The sequence below is a fragment of the Phyllobates terribilis genome, unplaced genomic scaffold (assembly GCF_046119375.1).
Source record: "Phyllobates terribilis strain yellow unplaced genomic scaffold, ASM4611937v1 Scaffold_2__4_contigs__length_985480577, whole genome shotgun sequence".
NCBI lineage: Eukaryota > Metazoa > Chordata > Amphibia > Anura > Dendrobatidae > Phyllobates > Phyllobates terribilis.
This window is the reverse complement of record NW_027362762.1, coordinates 977,255,151-977,278,870: the sequence shown is the minus strand read 5'-3', so window position 1 is coordinate 977,278,870 and position 23,720 is coordinate 977,255,151. Positions and strand designations below refer to the sequence as shown.

The following is a 23,720-nucleotide window of genomic DNA, read 5'->3' as shown; positions in this document are numbered from 1 at the left end:
CCCCTCCCCCCTCACCATCTTTTGTGTTTCTTTCTCAGCCTTGGATCTTGCGGTGTCTCTGAATGTCTCTGTGGCCCCCCATATGGCGGAGGAGCCTGTGGAGCTGTGGTGTCGGGTGGTCGGGGCCCCCCACCTGTCTGTGTCCTGGTACTTCACTCCCACTCAGGGGCAGTACTCCCCGATATTGATGGGGTCCCAGCATCGGGACGGGAGCCTGGAAGTGGGGGGCACTTACCAGCAGCGGCTGCAGCAGGGGGCGCTGATCCTCTCCCGCCGGGACCCCCAGAGCTTCATACTGCGTCTACAGTGGACGACTGAGGAGGATCGGGGGCGCTACCACTGCACGGGCACAAGCTGGAGGCCGCTGCGCAACCAGAGCTGGACCCCCACGGGCGAAGCCTCGTCTGCACCAGTCACCCTGTCCTGGAGGAGCGAAGGTGAGAACCCTGTCCTCTACTCGCCTCCAGAGCTGCACTCACTACTCTGCTTTTACTTGTGTTCTTTCCTCCAGTCACCTCCAGAGCTGCGCTCACTATTCTTATGTTACATCGTGTCTTATCCTTCAGTCACCTCCAGAGCTGTGCTTGGAGGATAGGAGGCTACATAACAGGTCACCTCCAGAGCTGTGCTCTCTGTTATGTAGTCTCCTATCCTCTGGTCACCTCCAGAGCTGCGCTCACTATTCTGCTGTTATATCATGTCTTATCCTCCAGTCACCTCCAGAGCTGTGCTCTGTTATGTAGTCTCCTATCCTCTGGTCACTTCCAGAGCTGTGCTCTCTGTTCTGCTGCTATGTAGTCTCCTATCCTCCGGTCACCTTCAGAGCTACACTCTCTGTTCTGTTGCTATGTAGTCTCCTATCCTCTGGTCACCTCCAGAGCTGCGCTCACTATTCTGCTGTTATATCATGTCTTATCCTCCAGTCACCTCCAGAGCTGTGCTCTGTTATGTAGTCTCCTATCCTCTGGTCACTTCCAGAGCTGTGCTCTCTGTTCTGCTGCTATGTAGTCTCCTATCCTCCGGTCACCTTCAGAGCTACACTCTCTGTTCTGTTGCTATGTAGTCTCCTATCCTCTGGTCACCTCCAGAGCTGCGCTCACTATTCTGCTGTTATATCATGTCTTATCCTCCAGTCACCTCCAGAGCTGTGCTCTGTTATGTAGTCTCCTATCCTCCGGTCACCTCCAGAGCTGCGCTCTCTGTTCTGCTGCTATGTAGTCTCCTATTCTCTGGTCACTTCCAGAGCTGCGGTCACTATTCTGCTGTTAAATCATGTCTTATCCTGCGGTCACCTCCAGAGCTGCGCTCTCTGTTCTGTGCAGTGTTTGGGGTCCTCACTCTTTCCTTCCCCTCCGCAGACTCCTCCATCCTGGTGGCTGCGCGGCTGATAACGATGGTGTCCGCGGCTGGCGGGACGTTTGAGATGATGTGCACGGTGCAGCCGCAGAGCCTCCTCTCCCCCCAGTACTCTGTGCAGGTGACGCGGAGGCCCCCGCAGGAGGGCGCGGCCCCCGTCATGGTGATCGCGCTGAGCCGCGAGGGGGTGGTGCGCCGGCGGCCAGGCACGCTCAGTAACACGGTGCTGGAGAAGGGCAAGGAGGGCGCCTACCTGTTCAGACTGTACCAAGCGCAGAACCAGGACGTCGGGGCGTACCAATGCGAGATCGCCGCCTGGACGCAGGGGGGAGGCGGAGCCTGGCGGAGGGCGCAGAACAAGACCACCAGCCCCGTGCTGCTGGAGCTACAGACGGCAGGTGAGATCCGCGGGGGTGGGGTTGGGTCGTGGGGGCGGGGTTGGGTCGCTTGGGCGGGGTTTAACCCTCGCTTCCCTTTCTTCCATCAGGTCCAGTATTTAATGTGAGTGCGCGGTCCGACAGTCTGAGCGTGTACCGCGGCGAGAGGGCGGAGGTATGGTGCATCGTCACCATCGACGGGCCGGCCGTGGAGCCAGGTAACTGCCCCCCATGTGATCCGCATCCCCCCTCTGTGGTGTGACCCCCGACCCTTTCTCTGTGGTGTGACGTCACGTAACCCCCGACCCCTTCTCTTTGTGATGTCATCACGTGACCCCCGACCCTTCCCTCGCAGATAACATGGCGTTCGAGGTCTCGTGGTTCGTGCAGCGGCCGGGCGGCTCCTCCGTCTTCCTGGCGTCGGCGGATCGCAGCGCTCTGGTCCGGCACAGTCGGAGGAACAGCAGCAGCGAGGTGTCTCTGGAGCGCGTCAGCGAGATGGAGTACAGGCTGCGGGTGTACGGCTGCCAGGAGGAGGACGCCGGCGGCCATTACTGCACCGTCACACCCTGGGTGCGCAGCCGTGAGGGCGGCTGGAGCCAGCAGGAGACGCTCACCTCCGCCATGATGCCCCTGAGCGTCAGGATGGACTGTAAGTCGCTGAACGAGGGGTGGAAAGTGGCTTAGCCCCCGTAACCAGCACAATGGTGGGGAGGGGTATAATATCACAGGGGAGCCCCCTTAACCAGCACAATGGTGGGGAGGGGTATAATATCACAAGGGAGCCCCCATAACCAGCACAATGGGGGGAGAGGTATAATATCACAGTGGAGCCCCCGTAACCAGCACAATGGGGGGGAGGGGTATAATATCACAGGGGAGCCCCCGTAACTAACACAATGGTGGGAGGGGTATAATCTCACAGTGGAGCCCCCGTAACCAGCACATTGGTGGGAGGGGTATAATATCACAGTGGAGCCCCCCTTAACCAGCACAATGGTGGGGAGGGGTATAATATCACAGGGGAGCCCCCGTAACGAGCACAATGGTGGGGAGGGGTATAATATCACAGGGGAGCCCCCGTAACTAGCACAATGGTGGGGAGGGGTATAATATCACAGGGGAGCCCCCGTAACGAGCACAATGGTGGGGAGGGGTATAATATCACAGGGGAGCCCCCGTAACCAGCACAATGGTGGGGAGGGGTATAATATCACAGGGGAGCCCCCGTAACCAGCACAATGGTGGGGAGGGGTATAATATCTCAGGGGAGCCCCCGTAACCAGCACAATGGTGGGGAGGGGTATAATATCACAGGGGAGCCCCCGTAACCAGCACAATGGTGGGGAGGGGTAGAATATCACAGGGGAGCCCCCGTAACCAGCACAATGGTGGGGAGGGGTAGAATATCACAGGGGAGCCCCCGTAACCAGCACAATGGTGGGGAGGGGTAGAATATCACAGGGGAGCCCCCGTAACCAGCACAATGGTGGGGAGGGGTAGAATATCACAGGGGAGCCCCCGTAACCAGCACAATGGTGGGGAGGGGTAGAATATCACAGGGGAGCCCCCGTAACCAGCACAATGGTGGGGAGGGGTAGAATATCACAGGGGAGCCCCCGTAACCAGCACAATGGTGGGGAGGGGTAGAATATCACAGGGGAGCCCCCGTAACCAGCACAATGGTGGGGAGGGGTATAATCTCACAGGGGAGCCCCCGTAATCAGCACAATGGTGGGGAGGGGTATAATATCACAGGGGAGCCCCCGTAACCAGCACAATGGTGGGGAGGGGTATAATATCACAGGGGAGCCCCCGTAACCAGCACAATGGTGGGGAGGGGTATAATATCACAGGGGAGCCCCCGTAACCAGCACAATGGGGGGAGGGGTATAATATCACAGGGGAGCCCCTGTAACCAGCACAATGGGGGGAGGGGTATAATATCACAGGGGAGCCCCTGTAACCAGCACAATGGGGGGAGGGGTATAATCTCACAGGGGAGCCCCCGTAACCAGCACAATGGTGGGGAGGGGTAGAATATCACAGGGGAGCCCCCGTAACCAACACAATGGTGGGGAGGGGTATAATATCACAGGGGAGCCCCTGTAACCAGCACAATGGGGGGAGGGGTATAATCTCACAGGGGAGCCCCCTGCTGGCACTGTGCAGTTCCCCTCCTGTCCTGCGGGTGGAGTAATGCTGTGTTTTCTGCGCAGTGCTGAGCGCCTTCCAGTTTCCGCTGCTGATCGGAGTTGGACTGTCGCTCCTTGCCGGCCTGCTCTCCTGCCTCATCGGATACTGCAGCTCCCGATTCTGCTGTAAGGCGCCGCCGGTCCCGGAGAAGCGCCGGGAGCACCGGCGCCTCATGTCCATGGAGATGGACTGACCTGGGAGAGACCACCGACTGAGCCATATCCTCCGATCCGGGGGGCTACGGGAAGACTCGCCTGAGGATGGAGCCACTAAGGTCGGGGTTGGGGGGTCTCCCACTTTCTGCACTTGCCCCACCTGATAAAGGATCACAGCCACGGTACAATGGGGGGGCAGCAAGATGGCGGCCGCCCTGCAATAAAGCAATAAATGTCCGATGTGATGTAACTCCCCTCCGGTGCTGAATGGATCCGCCCCATGTGTATATTATGAGTCCTGGACTGTGGACCAAACCAATGCAATAAAGGGGAACTCATGGCTGTGGACGGAGGAGCGATCACTGGCTGTGCCATAGTGATGTGCGCTGTGGCCCCTCCCCCGAGGGCTCGCTGTGGACATTAGTACACGCCTCTGCAGAACTTCTCAACGTTTTGTTTCTAGTAGAAATTTTGGTTTTATACAGAAATCTTATGTTCCTTGTTCTCCCCAAAGACCCTGTTCTGGGGCCCCCGCCATAACCTGGGCCCTGGATTAACCCTTTGTCTTCCATACCAGACTATTTAATTGCACTCCTGAGCAGCGGATGGATCGCAATGTTGTGTTGTGTCCTGCCCGCGCCGTCCGCCCAGAAATAAAATCTCTTCTATTTTTTATATCCGGTCTTGTGTGTGTGGGGGGGGAGGGGAGGATGGAGGGGTCCGCTGGTATGGTGAGGAGAGGGCTGGGGGACAGGGGGTACCTGCTGGAATGATGAGTGTGGGTGGGTGCTGGTATAGCTAGAGGTCTGGCACACTGCGCTGCTAATGGAGGAGGACTTGACATCTTCGTGACAGTGGAGGAGGAGGCTTTGGCATTTTGGTGACTGTGGAGGAGGAGAACTCTACATTTTGGTGGAGGAGGACTTGGGTGGTGGAGGAGCAGTACTTGGCGACGGTGGAGGAGCAGTACTTGGCGTCGTGGGGACGGTGGAGGAGCAGTACTTGGCGTCGTGGGGACGGTGGAGGAGCAGTACTTGGTGACGGTGGAGGAGCAGTACTTGGTGACGGTGGAGGAGCAGTACTTGGTGACGGTGGAGGAGCAGTACTTGGCGACGGTGGAGGAGCAGTACTTGGCGACGGTGGAGGAGCAGTACTTGGCGACGGTGGAGGAACAGTGCTTGGCGTCGTGGTGACGGTGGAGGAGCAGTGCTTGGCGTCGTGGTGACGGAGGAGCAGTGCTTGGCGACGGTGGAGGAGCAGTGCTTGGCGTCGTGGCGACGGTGGAGGAGCAGTGCTTGGCGTCGTGGCGACGGTGGAGGAGCAGTGCTTGGCGTCGTGGCGACGGAGGAGCAGTGCTTGGCGTCGTGGCGACGGTGGAGGAGCAGTGCTTGGCGTCGTGGCGACGGTGGAGGAGCAGTGCTTGGCGTCGTGGCGACGGTGGAGGAGCAGTGCTTGGCGGCGTGGCGACGGTGGAGGAGCAGTGCTTGGCGGCGTGGCGACGGTGGAGGAGCAGTACTTTGCGGCGTGGTGGAGGAGGACGAGGGCTTGGCGTCGAGGTGACGCTGGAGGAGGATGAGGGCTTGGCGTCGAGGTGACGCTGGAGGAGGACTCTGTGTCTCCATAGAGGAGTCCCCTTGATTTGACAGCGGCTTTCTGATGGCGCCGGTCCTGGAGATGAGCTCCGCCGGCTGCTGTAATGTGGGAAGCTGCCCAGGAGGTTCTCGCTCTCCCAGCACCTCCTGCCTGTTCAGTGTCTGCGCAGGGCTCCGTCTGCTGACTTGCTTTCTGACGACCACCTGCTGCATATTGATGATCAGTCTGTCCACGGGCTTGCTGACTGTCTCCAGTCAGAACTAGTGTAAAGTTTATTCAGAGCTTGATACGAGCTCATGTAGGGGGTCCAGGAGACCGCCAGTAATCTGGTAGAGCCGCCCCCGCTATGGTTTGAGGCCGCTTCTGCTTTGTCTCGCCTGTGTCTGTCAGACTGTGGTTTCCTGTGTGCAATGTGGGAGCTGCACTAAATGCTGCTTCCCTGTGCGCAGCGCTGCAGTGCTCAGCACCATGGAGCGGAGCGCAGAGCATCGTCCCTTGTACGCGGTCACCCGCTGGCTGCTCTGGGTCGTTGTGGGTAAGAACGAGCTGTGGGGTATTAGCCAGAGAATATGGGGTACGAAGGCGGCACCAGATGTGAGCGCGAGGGGCGGCATTATAGAACGAGGGGACGAAAGACTGGCCACCACCGACGCAGCAGAGGATCCTCTGGGGCCCAGGTGCTGCAAAATGGGCCCCATCAGAAGACCGCCCCAGTCAGCTCCAGTCTCCCCCCACCCAGATATGGGGCCCTAGAGTCCTCTCCTCGAGCCCCGTCATCCCCAGTCCTGAATATAGATGTTTCATAGAGAAAAATGGTGTCTTCTTGACAGGCGTCTCCTGGGCTCAGCGGGAGGTGACCGTCCAGCAGGGGCCCCTGTACCGCACGGTGGGCTCCCACATTACCATCTGGTGTAAGGTCAGTGGCTACCAGGGACCCTCCGAGCAGACCTTCCAGTACTCCATCTACCTGCCGGCCGTCCCCGACAGGGAGGTCCAGATCGTGAGCACCGGCGATCCCGGCTTCTCCTACGCCAGCTACAGCTCGCGTGTCAGCCGTGGGGACATCTACGTTGAGAGGCTGGCGGGCGACCACACCGTCCTCCACATCCGCCAGCTTCAGGAACGAGACGCTGGAGAGTACGAGTGTCACACGCCCAACACCGACCCCGAATTCTACGGCAGCTACAACGCCAAAGTCAACCTGAGAGGTGAGGCCACTGGTCCGACGTTCTAGGTGAATTGTGACTTCCATATACTTTGTATAGATGTGCGGCGCCTCCATGACTTCTGTTTTCTGGTTAGTCCTTCCAGACACTCTGCTAGTCACAATGCCCCATGAAGAGCTGGAGATGATGGAGGGCTCCTCTCTGGAGGTGACCTGTAGGGTGTCTCGGACCACCTCTCAGCACACCCACCTCTCGGTCTCCTGGCTTCTGGACACTGATGAAGATGTGGTAATCTTGTCCTTGTCCCGGGACTTTGTTCTGGTTCCTGGAAAATCCTTCTCTGAGAGGTTCACGTCTGGAGATATTCGCCTGGACAAGCTCGGCGACTTCGATTATAGACTGACCATCAAGGAGCTGCGGCTGTCAGATCAAGGAGATCTCTCCTGCCGAGGATCGGAGTGGATCCAGGATCCTGATGGAACTTGGATAAAGATAACGGAGAAGAAGTCAGAAGATACCATGGTCAAGGTCTCTGCACTGCTGGGTAAGTGTGGACGTGACGTCAAGGTGGTTGGTTCTCTGGAGGAAAGTTCCTGACATCTACTTGTAGTTACTCTGGTGTAACGTTCATCTCTTCATAACTTATCCTAGAAAATGCCTAGCTAAGACCCAGATAAAAAACAAACGTCCTGCAACTGCGCCCACATCGGCGGGATTGGTCAACAGTCTGTGTATTGCCCCCCGAGTCTTCCCTCCGACAGATGGGGGGAGGTGAGGGTAACTGGATCAGGCATGTCCGAAATCCACTAGCCGACCCCTTTCTTCTCTTTCAGAGTAAATTACTGCCAAAGTAATATGGAGGGGGGTGACAGGGGTGGACAATAGGGGTAGAGGACTTTGGTGGGTGGACAATATGGAAGGGAGAAGTGAAGAGGATGGAGGAGTCCGGAGGGTGGACAATATGGGAGGGGTCTAGAAGGAGGACTGAGGGCTCTGGAGGTTGGAAGGGTAGGGTAGGTTGGAGGGGTCTGGAGGGAGGAGGATCGAGGGGTCCAGAGGGTGGACAGTAGGGGAAGGAGGGGGACTGGGGGTGGACAGTAGGGGAAGGAGGCGGACTGAGGGGTCCAGAGGGTGGACAGTAGGGGAAGGAGGGGGACTGGGGGTGGACAGTAGGGGAAGGAGGCGGACTGAGGGGTCCAGAGGGTGGACAGTAGGGGAAGGAGGGGGACTGAGGGGTCCAGAGGGTGCACAGTAGGGGAAGGAGGGGGACTGAGGGGTCCAGAGGGTGCACAGTAGGGGAAGGAGGGGGACTGAGGGGTCCAGAGGGTGGACAGTAGGTGAAGGAGGGGGACTGAGGGGTCCAGAGGGTGGACAGTAGGGGAAGGAGGGGGACTGAGGGGTACAGAGGGTGGACAGTAGGGGAAGGAGGGGGACTGAGGGGTCCAGAGGGTGGACAGTAGGGGAGGGAGGAGGAAGGAGGTGGACAGTAGGGGAGGGAGGAGGACTGAGGGGTCCAGAGGGTGGACAGTAGGGGAGGGAGGAGGGAGGTGGACAGTAGGGGAGGGAGGAGGACTGAGGGGTCCAGAGGGTGGACAGTAGGGGAGGGAGGACTACTGAGGGGTCCAGAGGGTGGACAGTAGGGGGGTGAGGAGGAGGAAGGAGGTGGACAGTAGGGGAGGGGTCCAGAGGGTGGACAGTAGGGGAGGGGGAGGAGGTCGGAGGGGTCCAGAAGGTGGACAGTAGGGGAGAGAGGAGGTCGGAGGGGTCCAGAGGGTGGACAGTAGGGGAGAGAGGAGGTCGGAGGGGTCCAGTGGGTGGACAGTAGGGGAGGAAGAAGGTCGGAGGGGTCCAGAGGGTGGACAGTAGGGGAGAGAGGAGGTCGGAGGGGTCCAGTGGGTGGACAGTAGGGGAGGGAGGAGGACTGAGGGGTCCAGAGGGTGGACAGTAGGGGGGGGGGGGAGGAAGGAGGTGGACAGTAGGGGAGGGAGGAGGACTGAGGGGTCCAGTGGGTGGACAGTAGGGGAGGGAGGAGGACTGAGGGGTCCAGAGGGTGGACAGTAGGGGGGGAGGGAGGAGGAGGGAGGTGGACAGTAGGGGAGGGAGGAGGACTGAGGGGTCCAGAGGGTGGACAGTAGGGGAGGGAGGAGGACTGAGGGGTCCAGAGGGTGGACAGTAGGGGAGGGAGGAGGACTGAGGGGTCCAGAGGGTGGACAGTAGGGGGGGGAGGGAGGAGGGAGGAGGGAGGAGGACTGAGGGGTCCAGAGGGTGGACAGTAGGGGGGGGAGGGAGGAGGAAGGAGGAAGGAGGTGGACAGTAGGGGAGCTAGGAGGACTGAGGGGTCCAGAGGGTGGACAGTAGAGGAGGGAGGTGGACAGTAGGGGAGGGAGGAGGACTGAGGGGTCCAGAGGGTGGACAGTAGGGGGAGGAAGGAGGTCGGAGGGGTCCAGAGGGTGGACAGTAGGGGAGAGAGGAGGTCGGAGGGGTCCAGTGGGTGGACAGTAGGGGAGGGAGGAGGAAGGAGGTGGACAGTAGGGGAGGGAGGAGGTTGGAGGGGTCCAGAGGGTGGACAGTAGGGGAGGAAGGAGGTGGACAGTAGGGGAGGGAGGAGGACAGAGGGTGGACAGTAGGGGAGAGAGGAGGTCGGAGGGGCCCAGTGGGTGGACAGTAGGGGAGGGAGGAGGAAGGAGGTGGACAGTAGGGGAGCGAGATTACAAGAGCTGTTGGCCAAGCCCAGCGTTCCTGTGTATGGGGGAGTCCAGAGAGATGGTGGTCTGCTGAATGATGATTCAATATCTATAGTGGAGAAACGTTTTGACATGAGCTCCTATGTTCCAGGTGAAGACTGGTTCTCGTAGCTGGAATGTTCCTGATATCTAGTACGACGTGCTCCTGTGTAATGTTCCTGATATCTAGTACGACGTGCTCTTGTGTAATGTTCCTGATATCTAGTACGACGTGCTCCTGTGTAATGTTCCTGATATCTAGTACAACGTGCTCCTGTGTAATGTTCCTGATATCTAGTACGACGTGCTCCTGTGTAATGTTCCTGATATCTAGTACAACGTGCTCCTGTGTAATGTTCCTGATATCTAGCACTATGTACTCCTGTGTAATGTTCCTGATATCTAATACGACGTGCTCCTGTGTAATGTTCCTGATATCTAGTACGACGTGCTCCTGTGTAATGTTCCTGATATCTAGTACTATGTACTCCTGTGTAACGTTCCTGATATCTAGTACGACGTGCTCCTGTGTAATGTTCCTGATATCTAGTACGACGTGCTCCTGTGTAATGTTCCTGATATCTAGTACGACGTGCTCCTGTGTAATGTTCCTGATATCTAGTACGACGTGCTCCTGTGTAACGTTCCTGATATCTAGTACGACGTGCTCCTGTGTAACGTTCCTGATATCTAGTACGACGTGCTCCTGTGTAATGTTCCTGATATCTAATACGACGTGCTCCTGTGTAATGTTCCTGATATCTAGTACGACGTGCTCCTGTGTAATGTTCCTGATAACTAGTACGACGTGCTCCTGTGTAACGTTCCTGATATCTAGTACGACGTGCTCCTGTGTAACGTTCCTGATATCTAGTACGACGTGCTCCTGTGTAACGTTCCTGATATCTAATACGACGTGCTCCTGTGTAATGTTCCTGATATCTAGTACGACGTGCTCCTGTGTAACGTTCCTGATATCTAGTACGACGTGCTCCTGTGTAACGTTCCTGATATCTAGTACGACGTGCTCCTGTGTAACGTTCCTGATATCTAGTACGACGTGCTCCTGTGTAACGTTCCTGATATCTAATACGACGTGCTCCTGTGTAATGTTCCTGATATCTAGTACGACGTGCTCCTGTGTAATGTTCCTGATATCTAGTACGACGTGCTCCTGTGTAACGTTCCTGATATCTAGTACGACGTGCTCCTGTGTAATGTTCCTGATATCTAGTACTATGTACTCCTGTGTAACGTTCCTGATATCTAGTACGACGTGCTCCTGTGTAACGTTCCTGATATCTAGTACGACGTGCTTCTGTGTAATGTTCCTGATATCTAGTACTATGTACTCCTGTAACGTTCCTGATATCTAGTACGACGTGCTCCTGTGTAATGTTCCTGATATCTAGTACGACGTGCTCCTGTGTAACGTTCCTGTCATACGTGGTTCTGGATAATGCCTGCTTCTCTGGCTCTGGAGATCCTGGAGATCTACTACTGCTTTCTCCAGTATAATGTCCCTGCTATCAGCAGATCTGTTCTAGATACAGACCGGCTCTCTGGAGTAATAGACTCAGATGTTCTAGATACAGACCGGCTCTCTGGAGTAATAGACTCGGATGTTCTAGATACAGACCGGCTCTCTGGAGTAATAGACTCGGATGTTCTAGATCAGAGGTCCCCAACCTTTTTTGCACCAGGGACCGGCTTTAAGCAAGACCAGTTTTCCACGGCCCGGTGGGGGTGGGGGCGGGGCTTTGGTCATATGGGGGTGGGGTTATGGAGGGGTGGAGCTGTATGGGGAGGATGCTGGCGGGACCTCGGTGTACAGCGCTGCTAAGTTTCAGCATTGTACATTGAGCGTCAGTGTATACAGCGCTGCTGCTTAGCAGCGCTACACACTAACACCGGTACCGGGAGCCGCGTCACTGAAGCCAGTCTGCTGCCCCAGCACGCCCCACATGTTCTGCCGGGGGCGTGTCAGTGAGGAGAGCCTGCCGCCCCACCCCGTCAGGAACACACCATGCTGTGCAGGAGGGCCGCGTCACTAAGACCCGCCCCGTGACGTACAACAGGTACCATGCTGTGCTGTGGAGGGCTGCGTCACTAAGACCCGCCCGACGCCCCACCCCGTCAGGAACACACCATGCTGTGCAGGAGGGCCGCGTCACTAAGACCCGCCCGACGCCCCACCCCGTCAGGAACACACCATGCTGTGCAGGAGGGCCGCGTCACTAAGACCCGCCCGACGCCCCACCCCGTCAGGAACACACCATGCTGTGCAGGAGGGCCGCGTCACTAAGACCCGCCCCGTGACGTACAACAGGTACCATGCTGTGCTGTGGAGGGCTGCGTCACTAAGACCCGCCCGACGCCCCACCCCGTCAGGAACACACCATGCTGTGCAGGAGGGCCGCGTCACTAAGACCCGCCCGACGCCCCACCCCGTCAGGAACACACCATGCTGTGCAGGAGGGCCGCGTCACTAAGACCCGCCCGACGCCCCACCCCGTCAGGAACACACCATGCTGTGCAGGAGGGCCGCGTCACTAAGACCCGCCCGACGCCCCACCCCGTCCTGCATAATGTTCTCTGCCGGGAGCTGCGAGCTGTCACGGCTATGGCAGAAAACATTATAAATCCACACAGAGCGAGCTCTGACCAGGCGCAGGGCCGCGGAGCTAGCTGTCAGCGGCGCCGCGGACCGGCTGAAAAACCCCAACAGCCCGGTCCTGGTCCGCGGACCGGCGGTTGGGGACCTCTGTTCTAGATAGTATCTGCTTCTACTGCTCCTTTCTTCTGGATGCAGCCTGGAGCCTCTTCTACAAAGCGTCAGGTTACTCTGGTGCCCGATATTTTCTTACCCGTTATCCGGATAATGGCGTGAAATCCCTGATCTGTCCTTATTGGTGGTTACTCTGGGATTTCCGGTAACTACCTGGTTGCACCAGTCTCCTGTCCATGATTTCTAGATCGTTTCTCGCTGGTTCCTTGGTGTAATCTTCCAGACAGCACTAGACGGATTCTTCTGATCTCGATATTCACATCTAATCTTTCGTTCAGGTGGAGACTTCCAGGTTCAGGTGCAGAGTCGAGACCCCATCAGCCACATCCAGGGCGTTCTGGAGATCTCCTGCTCCATCTCCAGGCACCGTCTTATGGGGGGCCAATTCCGTGTCTCCTGGCTGCTGGATGGAGCTGTGATGGCGACCTGGGACCCATCTGGTGTAAGCAACATAAATACACCGTACAGAATCCGGGAGGAGAAGGGGCAAATATCTGTGAGGAGACGAGACCAGGACACATGGACCCTAAGGATCAGCCGGACCACACAGCAAGAAACTGGCTCCTACCTGTGCGAGGTCACCGAGGAGGAGACCCAGAGGCGAAGACAGTCCGCACCAGTGTCCGTCACCATACAAACTCCAGGTGAGACTATAGCGCTTATATTCCTCTACATAGGAGGCAGTATTATAGTAGTTATATTCTTGTACATAGGAGCAGTATTATAGTAGTTATATTCTTGTACATAGGGGGCAGTATTATAGTAGTTATATTCTTGTACATAGGAGCAGTATTATAGTAGTTATATTCTTGTATATAGGAGCAGTATTATAGTAGTTATATTCTTGTACATAGGAGCAGTATTATAGTAGTTATATTCTTGTACATAGGAGCAGTATTATAGTAGTTATATTCTTGTACATAGGGGGCAGTATTATAGTAGTTATATTCTTGTACATAGGGGCAGTATTATAGTAGTTATATTCTTGTACATAGGAGCAGTATTATAGTAGTTATATTCTTGTACATAGGGGGCAGTATTATAGTAGTTATATTCTTGTACATAGGAGCAGTATTATAGTAGTTATATTCTTGTATATAGGAGCAGTATTATAGTAGTTATATTCTTGTACATAGGAGCAGTATTATAGTAGTTATATTCTTGTACATAGGAGCAGTATTATAGTAGTTATATTCTTGTACATAGGGGGCAGTATTATAGTAGTTATATTCTTGTACATAGGGGCAGTATTATAGTAGTTATATTCTTGTACATAGGGACAGTATTATAGTAGTTATATTCTTGTACATAGGGGCAGTATTATAGTAGTTATATTCTTGTACATAGGGGGCAGTATTATAGTAGTTATATTCTTGTACATAGGGGCAGTATTATAGTAGTTATATTCTTGTACATAGGGGCAGTATTATAGTAGTTATATTCTTGTACATAGGAGCAGTATTATAGTAGTTATATTCTTGTACATAGGGGGCAGCATTATAGTAGTTATATTCTTGTACATAGGAGCAGTATTATAGTAGTTATATTCTTGTACATAGAAGCAGTATTATAGTAGTTATATTCTTGTACATAGGAGCAGTATTATAGTAGTTATATTCTTGTACATAGGGTGCAGTATTATAGTAGTTATATTCTCGTACATAGGGGGCAGTATTATAGTAGTTATATTCTTGTACATAGGAGCAGTATTATAGTAGTTATATTCTCGTACATAGGGGGCAGTATTATAGTAGTTATATTCTTGTACATAGGGGGCAGTATTATAGTAGTTATATTCTTGTACATAGGAGCAGTATTATAGTAGTTATATTCTTATACATAGGAGCAGTATTATAGTAGTTATATTCTTGTACATAGGGGCAGTATTATAGTAGTTATATTCTTGTACATAACAGCAGTATTATAGTAGTTATATTCTTGTACATAGGGGGCAGTATTATAGTTATATTCTTGTACATAGGGGCAGTATTATAGTAGTTATATTCTTGTACATAGGGGCAGTATTATAGTAGTTATATTCTTGTACATAGGAGCAGTATTATAGTAGTTATATTCTTGTACATAGGGGGCAGTATTATAGTAGTTATATTCTTGTACATAGGGGGCAGTATTATAGTAGTTATATTCTTGTACATAGGGGCAGTATTATAGTAGTTATATTCTTGTACATAGGAGCAGTATTATAGTAGTTATATTCTTGTACATAGGGGGCAGTATTATAGTAGTTATATTCTTGTACATAGGGGGCAGTATTATAGTAGTTATATTCTTGCACATAGGAGGCAGTATTATAGTAGTTATATTCTTGTACATAGGAGCAGTATTATAGTAGTTATATTCTTGTACATAGGAGCAGTATTATAGTAGTTATATTCTTGTACATAGGGGGCAGTATTATAGTAGTTATATTCTTGTACATAGGGGGCAGTATTATAGTAGTTATATTCTTGCACATAGGAGGCAGTATTATAGTAGTTATATTCTTGTACATAGGAGGCAGTATTATAGTAGTTATATTCTCGTACATAGGGGGCAGTATTATAGTAGTTATATTCTTGTACATAGGGGCAGTATTATAGTAGTTATATTCTTGTATATAGGGAGCAGTATTATAGTAGTTATATTCTTGTACATAGGGGCAGTATTATAGTAGTTATATTCTTGTACATTATAGTAGTTATATTCTTGTACATAGGGGCAGTATTATAGTAGTTATATTCTTGTACATAGGAGGCAGTATTATAGTAGTTATATTCTTGTACATAGGGGGCAGTATTATAGTAGTTATATTCTTGTACATAGGGGGCAGTATTATAGTAGTTATATTCTTGTACATAGGGGCAGTATTATAGTAGTTATATTCTCGTACATAGGGGGCAGTATTATAGTAGTTATATTCTTGTACATAGGGGCAGTATTATAGTAGTTATATTCTTGTACATAGGAGCAGTATTATAGTAGTTATATTCTTGTACATAGGAGCAGTATTATAGTAGTTATATTCTTGTACATAGGGGGCAGTATTATAGTAGTTATATTCTTGTACATAGGGGGCAGTATTATAGTAGTTATATTCTTGCACATAGGAGGCAGTATTATAGTAGTTATATTCTTGTACATAGGAGCAGTATTATAGTAGTTATATTCTTGTACATAGGGGGCAGTATTATAGTAGTTATATTCTTGTACATAGGGGGCAGTATTATAGTAGTTATATTCTTGCACATAGGAGGCAGTATTATAGTAGTTATATTCTCGTACATAGGAGGCAGTATTATAGTAGTTATATTCTCGTACATAGGGGGCAGTATTATAGTAGTTATATTCTTGTACATAGGGGCAGTATTATAGTAGTTATATTCTTGTATATAGGGAGCAGTATTATAGTAGTTATATTCTTGTACATAGGGAGCAGTATTATAGTAGTTATATTCTTGTACATAGGGGGCAGTATTATAGTTATATTCTTGTACATAGGGGCAGTATTATAGTAGTTATATTCTTGTACATAGGAGCAGTATTATAGTAGTTATATTCTTGTACATAGGGGGCAGTATTATAGTAGTTATATTCTTGTACATAGGGAGCAGTATTATAGTAGTTATATTCTTGTACATAGGGGGCAGTATTATAGTCATATTCTTGTACATAGGGGCAGTATTATAGTAGTTATATTCTTGTACATAGGAGCAGTATTATAGTAGTTATATTCTTGTACATAGGGAGCAGTATTATAGTAGTTATATTCTTGTACATAGGGAGCAGTATTATAGTAGTTATATTCTTGTACATAGGGGGCAGTATTATAGTCATATTCTTGTACATAGGGGCAGTATTATAGTAGTTATATTCTTGTACATAGGAGCAGTATTATAGTAGTTATATTCTTGTACATAGGAGCAGTATTATAGTAGTTATATTCTTGTACATAGGGGGCAGTATTATAGTAGTTATATTCTTGTACATAGGGGCAGTATTATAGTAGTTATATTCTTGTACATAGGGACAGTATTATAGTAGTTATATTCTTGTACATAGGGGCAGTATTATAGTAGTTATATTCTTGTACATAGGGGGCAGTATTATAGTAGTTATATTCTTGTACATAGGGGCAGTATTATAGTAGTTATATTCTTGTACATAGGGGGCAGCATTATAGTAGTTATATTCTTGTACATAGGAGCAGTATTATAGTAGTTATATTCTTGTACATAGGGGTCAGTATTATAGTAGTTATATTCTTGTACATAGGAGCAGTATTATAGTAGTTATATTCTTGTACATAGGAGCAGTATTATAGTAGTTATATTCTTGTACATAGGAGCAGTATTATAGTAGTTATATTCTTGTACATAGGGGGCAGTATTATAGTAGTTATATTCTTGTACATAGGGGGCAGTATTATAGTAGTTATATTCTTGTACATAGGGGGCAGTATTATAGTAGTTATATTCTTGCACATAGGAGGCAGTATTATAGTAGTTATATTCTTGTACATAGGAGGCAGTATTATAGTAGTTATATTCTCGTACATAGGGGGCAGTATTATAGTAGTTATATTCTTGTACATAGGAGCAGTATTATAGTAGTTATATTCTTGTACATAGGGAGCAGTATTATAGTAGTTATATTCTTGTACATAGGGGGCAGTATTATAGTAGTTATATTCTTGTACATAGGGGCAGTATTATAGTAGTTATATTCTTGTACTTAGGAGCAGTATTATAGTAGTTATATTCTTGTACATAGGGGCAGTATTATAGTAGTTATATTCTTGTACATAGGAGCAGTATTATAGTAGTTATATTCTTGTACATAGGGGGCAGTATTATAGTAGTTATATTCTTGTACATAGGGGGCAGTATTATAGTAGTTATATTCTTGCACATAGGAGGCAGTATTATAGTAGTTATATTCTTGTAAATAGGGGGCAGTATTATAGTAGTTATATTCTTGCACATAGGAGGCAGTATTATAGTAGTTATATTCTTGCACATAGGAGGCAGTGTTATAGTAGTTATATTCTCGTACATAGGGGGCAGTATTATAGTAGTTATATTCTTGTACATAGGGGGCAGTATTCTAGTAGTTATATTCTTGTACATAGGGGGCAGTATTATAGTAGTTATATTCTTGTACATAGGGGGCAGTATTATAGTAGTTATATTCTTGTACATAGGGGGCAGTATTATAGTAGTTATATTCTTGTACATTATAGTAGTTATATTCTTGTACATAGGGGGCAGTATTATAGTAGTTATATTCTTGTACATAGGAGGCAGTATTATAGTAGTTATATTCTCGTACATAGGGGGCAGTATTATAGTAGTTATATTCTTGTACATAGGAGCAGTATTATAGTAGTTATATTCTTGTACATAGGGGGCAGTATTATAGTAGTTATATTCTTGTACATAGGGGGCAGTATTATAGTATTTATATTCTTGCACATAGGAGGCAGTATTATAGTAGTTATATTCTCGCACATAGGAGGCAGTATTATAGTAGTTATATTCCGTACATAGGAGGCAGTATTATAGTAGTTATATTCTCGTACATAGGGGGCAGTATTATAGTAGTTATATTCTTGTACATAGGGGGCAGTATTATAGTAGTTATATTCTTGTACATAGGGGCAGTATTATAGTAGTTATATTCTCGTACATAGGAGGCAGTATTATAGTAGTTATATTCTCGTACATAGGGGGCAGTATTATAGTAGTTATATTCTTGTACATAGGAGCAGTATTATAGTAGTTATATTCTTGTACATAGGGGGCAGTATTATAGTAGTTATATTCTTGTACATAGGGGGCAGTATTATAGTAGTTATATTCTTGTACATAGGGGGCAGTATTATAGTAGCTATATTCTTGTACATATCGGCAGTATTATAGTAGCTATATTCTTGTACATCGGAGCAGTATTATAGTAGCTATATTCTTGTACATAGGGACAGTATTATAGTAGTTATATTATTGTACATAGGGGCAGTATTATAGTAGTTATATTCTTGTACATAGGGGGCAGTATTATGGTAGTTATATTCTTGTACATAGGAGCAGTATTATAGTAGCTATATTCTTGTACATAGGGACAGTATTATAGTAGTTATATTATTGTACATAGGGGCAGTATTATAGTAGTTATATTCTTGTACATAGGAGCAGTATTATAGTAGTTATATTCTTGTACATAGGGGACAGTATTATAGTAGCTATATTCTTGTACATAGGGGCAGTATTATAGTACTTATATTCTTGTACATAGGGGCAGTATTATAGCAGTTATATTCTTGTACATAGGAGCAGTATTATAGTAGTTATATTCTTGTACATAGGAGCAGTATTATAGTAGTTATATTCTTGTACATAGGGGGCAGTATTATAGTAGTTATATTCTTGTACATAGGGGCAATATTATAGTAGTTATATTCTTGTACATAGGGGCAGTATTATAGTAGTTATATTCTTGTACATAGGAGCAGTATTATAGTAGTTATATTCTTGTATATAGGGGGCAGTATTATAGTAGTTATATTGTACATAGGGGGCAGTATTATAGTAGTTATATTCTTGTACATAGGAGCAGTATTATAGTAGTTATATTCTTGTACATAGGGGCAGTATTATAGTAGTTATATACTTGTACATAGGAGCAGTATTATAGTATTTATATTCTTGTACATAGGGGGCAGTATTATAGTAGTTATATTCTTGTAAATAGGGGGCAGTATTATAGTAGTTATATTCTTGCACATAGGAGGCAGTATTATAGTAGTTATATTCTTGCACATAGGAGGCAGTATTATAGTAGTTATATTCTCGTACATAGGGGGCAGTATTATAGTAGTTATATTCTTGTACATAGGGGGCAGTATTATAGTAGTTATATTCTTGTACATAGGGGGCAGTATTATAGTAGTTATGTTCTTGTACATAGGGGGCAGTATTATAGTAGTTATATTCTTGTACATAGGGGGCAGTATTATAGTAGTTATATTCTTGTACATAGGGGGCAGTATTATAGTAGTTATATTCTTGTACATAGGAGGCAGTATTATAGTAGTTATATTCTCGTACATAGGGGGCAGTATTATAGTAGTTATATTCTTGTACATAGGAGCAGTATTATAGTAGTTATATTCTTGTACATAGGGGGCAGTATTATAGTAGTTATATTCTTGTACATAGGGGGCAGTATTATAGTAGTTATATTCTTGCACATAGGAGGCAGTATTATAGTAGTTATATTCTCGCACATAGGAGGCAGTATTATAGTAGTTATATTCCGTACATAGGAGGCAGTATTATAGTAGTTATATTCTCGTACATAGGGGGCAGTATTATAGTAGTTATATTCTTGTACATAGGGGGCAGTATTATAGTAGTTATATTCTTGTACATAGGGGCAGTATTATAGTAGTTATATTCTCGTACATAGGAGGCAGTATTATAGTAGTTATATTCTCGTACATAGGGGGCAGTATTATAGTAGTTATATTCTTGTACATAGGAGCAGTATTATAGTAGTTATATTCTTGTACATAGGGGGCAGTATTATAGTAGTTATATTCTTGTACATAGGGGGCAGTATTATAGTAGTTATATTCTTGTACATAGGGGGCAGTATTATAGTAGCTATATTCTTGTACATAGGGGCAGTATTATAGTAGCTATATTCTTGTACATCGGAGCAGTATTATAGTAGCTATATTCTTGTACATAGGGACAGTATTATAGTAGTTATATTATTGTACATAGGGGCAGTATTATAGTAGTTATATTCTTGTACATAGGGGGCAGTATTATAGTAGTTATATTCTTGTACATAGGAGCAGTATTATAGTAGCTATATTCTTGTACATAGGGACAGTATTATAGTAGTTATATTATTGTACATAGGGGCAGTATTATAGTACTTATATTCTTGTACATAGGGGCAGTATTATAGCAGTTATATTCTTGTACATAGGAGCAGTATTATAGTAGTTATATTCTTGTACATAGGAGCAGTATTATAGTAGTTATATTCTTGTACATAGGGGGCAGTATTATAGTAGTTATATTCTTGTACATAGGGGGCAGTATTATAGTAGTTATATTCTTGTACATAGTAGTTATATTCTTGTACATAGGGGCAGTATTATAGTAGTTATATTCTTGTATATAGGGGGCAGTATTATAGTAGTTATATTCTTGTACATAGGGGCAGTATTATAGTAGTTATATTCTTGTACATAGGAGCAGTATTATAGTAGTTATATTCTTGTACATAGGAGCAGTATTATAGTAGTTATATTCTTGTATATAGGGGGCAGTATTATAGTAGTTATATTGTACATAGGGGGCAGTATTATAGTAGTTATATTCTTGTACATAGGAGCAGTATTATAGTAGTTATATTCTTGTACATAGGGGCAGTATTATAGTAGTTATATTCTTGTATATAGGGGGCAGTATTATAGTAGTTATATTCTTGTACATAGTAGTTATATTCTTGTACATAGGGGCAGTATTATAGTAGTTATATTCTTGTATATAGGGGGCAGTATTATAGTAGTTATATTCTTGTACATAGGGGCAGTATTATAGTAGTTATATTCTTGTACATAGGGGCAGTATTATAGTAGTTATATTCTTGTACATAGGAGCAGTATTATAGTAGTTATATTCTTGTACATAGGGGCAGTATTATAGTAGTTATATTCTTGTATATAGGGGGCAGTATTATAGTAGATATATTCTTGTACATAGAGGCAGTATTATAGTAGATATATTCTTGTACATAGAAGCAGTATTATAGTAGTTATATTCTTGTACACAGGGAGCAGTATTATAGTAGTTATATTCTTGTACATATGGGGCAGTATTATAGTAGTTATATTCTCGTACATAGGGGGCAGTATTATAGTAGTTATATTCTTGTACATAGGAGCAGTATTATAGTAGTTATATTCTTGTACATAGGAAGCAGTATTATAGTAGTTATATTCTTGTACATAGGGGGCAGTATTATAGTAGTTATATTCTTGTACATAGGGGCAGTATTATAGTAGTTATATTCTTGTACATAGGAGCAGTATTATAGTAGTTATATTCTTATACATAGGAGCAGTATTATAGTAGTTATATTCTTGTACATAGGGGCAGTATTATAGTAGTTATATTCTTGTACATAGGAGCAGTATTATAGTAGTTATATTCTTGTACATAGGGGGCAGTATTATAGTAGTTATATTCTTGTAAATAGGGGGCAGTATTATAGTAGTTATATTCTTGCACATAGGAGGCAGTATTATAGTAGTTATATTCTTGTAAATAGGGGGCAGTATTATAGTAGTTATATTCTTGCACATAGGAGGCAGTATTATAGTAGTTATATTCTTGCACATAGGAGGCAGTATTATAGTAGTTATATTCTCGTACATAGGGGGCAGTATTATAGTAGTTATATTCTTGTACATAGGGGGCAGTATTATAGTAGTTATATTCTTGTACATAGGGGGCAGTATTATAGTAGTTATATTCTTGTACATAGGGGGCAGTATTATAGTAGATATATTCTTGTACATAGGGGGCAGTATTATAGTAGTTATATTCTTGTACATTATAGTAGTTATATTCTTGTACATAGGGGGCAGTATTATAGTATTTATATTCTTGCACATAGGAGGCACTATTATAGTAGTTATATTCTCGCACATAGGAGGCAGTATTATAGTAGTTATATTCCGTACATAGGAGGCAGTATTATAGTAGTTATATTCTCGTACATAGGGGGCAGTATTATAGTAGTTATATTCTTGTACATAGGGGGCAGTATTATAGTAGTTATATTCTTGTACATAGGGGCAGTATTATAGTAGTTATATTCTCGTACATAGGAGGCAGTATTATAGTAGTTATATTCTCGTACATAGGGGGCAGTATTATAGTAGTTATATTCTTGTACATAGGAGCAGTATTATAGTAGTTATATTCTTGTACATAGGGGGCAGTATTATAGTAGTTATATTCTTGTACATAGGGGGCAGTATTATAGTAGTTATATTCTTGTACATAGGGGGCAGTATTATAGTAGCTATATTCTTGTACATAGGGGCAGTATTATAGTAGCTATATTCTTGTACATCGGAGCAGTATTATAGTAGCTATATTCTTGTACATAGGGACAGTATTATAGTAGTTATATTATTGTACATAGGGGCAGTATTATAGTAGTTATATTCTTGTACATAGGGGGCAGTATTATAGTAGTTATATTCTTGTACATAGGAGCAGTATTATAGTAGCTATATTCTTGTACATAGGGACAGTATTATAGTAGTTATATTATTGTACATAGGGGCAGTATTATAGTAGTTATATTCTTGTACATAGGAGCAGTATTATAGTAGTTATATTCTTGTACATAGGGGGCAGTATTATAGTAGCTATATTCTTGTACATAGGGGCAGTATTATAGTACTTATATTCTTGTACATAGGGGCAGTATTATAGCAGTTATATTCTTGTACATAGGAGCAGTATTATAGTAGTTATATTCTTGTACATAGGAGCAGTATTATAGTAGTTATATTCTTGTACATAGGGGGCAGTATTATAGTAGTTATATTCTTGTACATAGGGGGCAGTATTATAGTAGTTATATTCTTGTACATAGGGGCAATATTATAGTAGTTATATTCTTGTACATAGGGGCAGTATTATAGTAGTTATATTCTTGTACATAGGAGCAGTATTATAGTAGTTATATTCTTGTATATAGGGGGCAGTATTATAGTAGTTATATTGTACATAGGGGGCAGTATTATAGTAGTTATATTCTTGTACATAGGAGCAGTATTATAGTAGTTATATTCTTGTACATAGGGGCAGTATTATAGTAGTTATATTCTTGTACATAGGAGCAGTATTATAGTAGTTATATTCTTGTACATAGGGGGCAGTATTATAGTAGTTATATTCTTGTAAATAGGGGGCAGTATTATAGTAGTTATATTCTTGCACATAGGAGGCAGTATTATAGTAGTTATATTCTTGCACATAGGAGGCAGTATTATAGTAGTTATATTCTCGTACATAGGGGGCAGTATTATAGTAGTTATATTCTTGTACATAGGGGGCAGTATTATAGTAGTTATATTCTTGTACATAGGGGGCAGTATTATAGTAGTTATATTCTTGTACATAGGGGGCAATATTATAGTAGTTATATTCTTGTACATTATAGTAGTTATATTCTTGTACATAGGGGGCAGTATTATAGTAGTTATGTTCTTGTACATAGGGGGCAGTATTATAGTAGTTATATTCTTGTACATAGGGGGCAGTATTATAGTA

General features: G+C 45.9%; 2 protein-coding genes across 3 annotated transcripts in view; both read left to right on the top strand.

The window, feature by feature from the left end:
- PTGFRN (prostaglandin F2 receptor inhibitor) overlaps positions 1–4,759 on the top strand; it is a 28,485-nt gene extending 23,726 nt beyond the window's left edge. For both annotated transcript variants that reach the window (XM_073668765.1, XM_073668766.1), the window contains 5 exons: positions 39–437; positions 1,359–1,754; positions 1,844–1,951; positions 2,089–2,385; positions 3,953–4,759. In XM_073668765.1, coding sequence (XP_073524866.1) covers positions 39–437; positions 1,359–1,754; positions 1,844–1,951; positions 2,089–2,385; positions 3,953–4,122 — 1,370 coding nt within the window. In that variant the 3' untranslated portion in view covers positions 4,123–4,759. The remainder of the gene's footprint in view (positions 1–38; positions 438–1,358; positions 1,755–1,843; positions 1,952–2,088; positions 2,386–3,952) is intronic.
- Positions 4,760–6,070: 1,311 nt separating this feature from the next.
- LOC141241405 (immunoglobulin superfamily member 3-like) overlaps positions 6,071–23,720 on the top strand; it is a 48,336-nt gene continuing 30,686 nt past the window's right edge. Inside the window, exons 1-4 of the mRNA XM_073668764.1 lie at positions 6,071–6,212; positions 6,508–6,885; positions 6,980–7,387; positions 12,633–12,998. Of these exons, the coding sequence (XP_073524865.1) occupies positions 6,146–6,212; positions 6,508–6,885; positions 6,980–7,387; positions 12,633–12,998 (1,219 nt within the window). The 5' untranslated portion in view covers positions 6,071–6,145. The remainder of the gene's footprint in view (positions 6,213–6,507; positions 6,886–6,979; positions 7,388–12,632; positions 12,999–23,720) is intronic.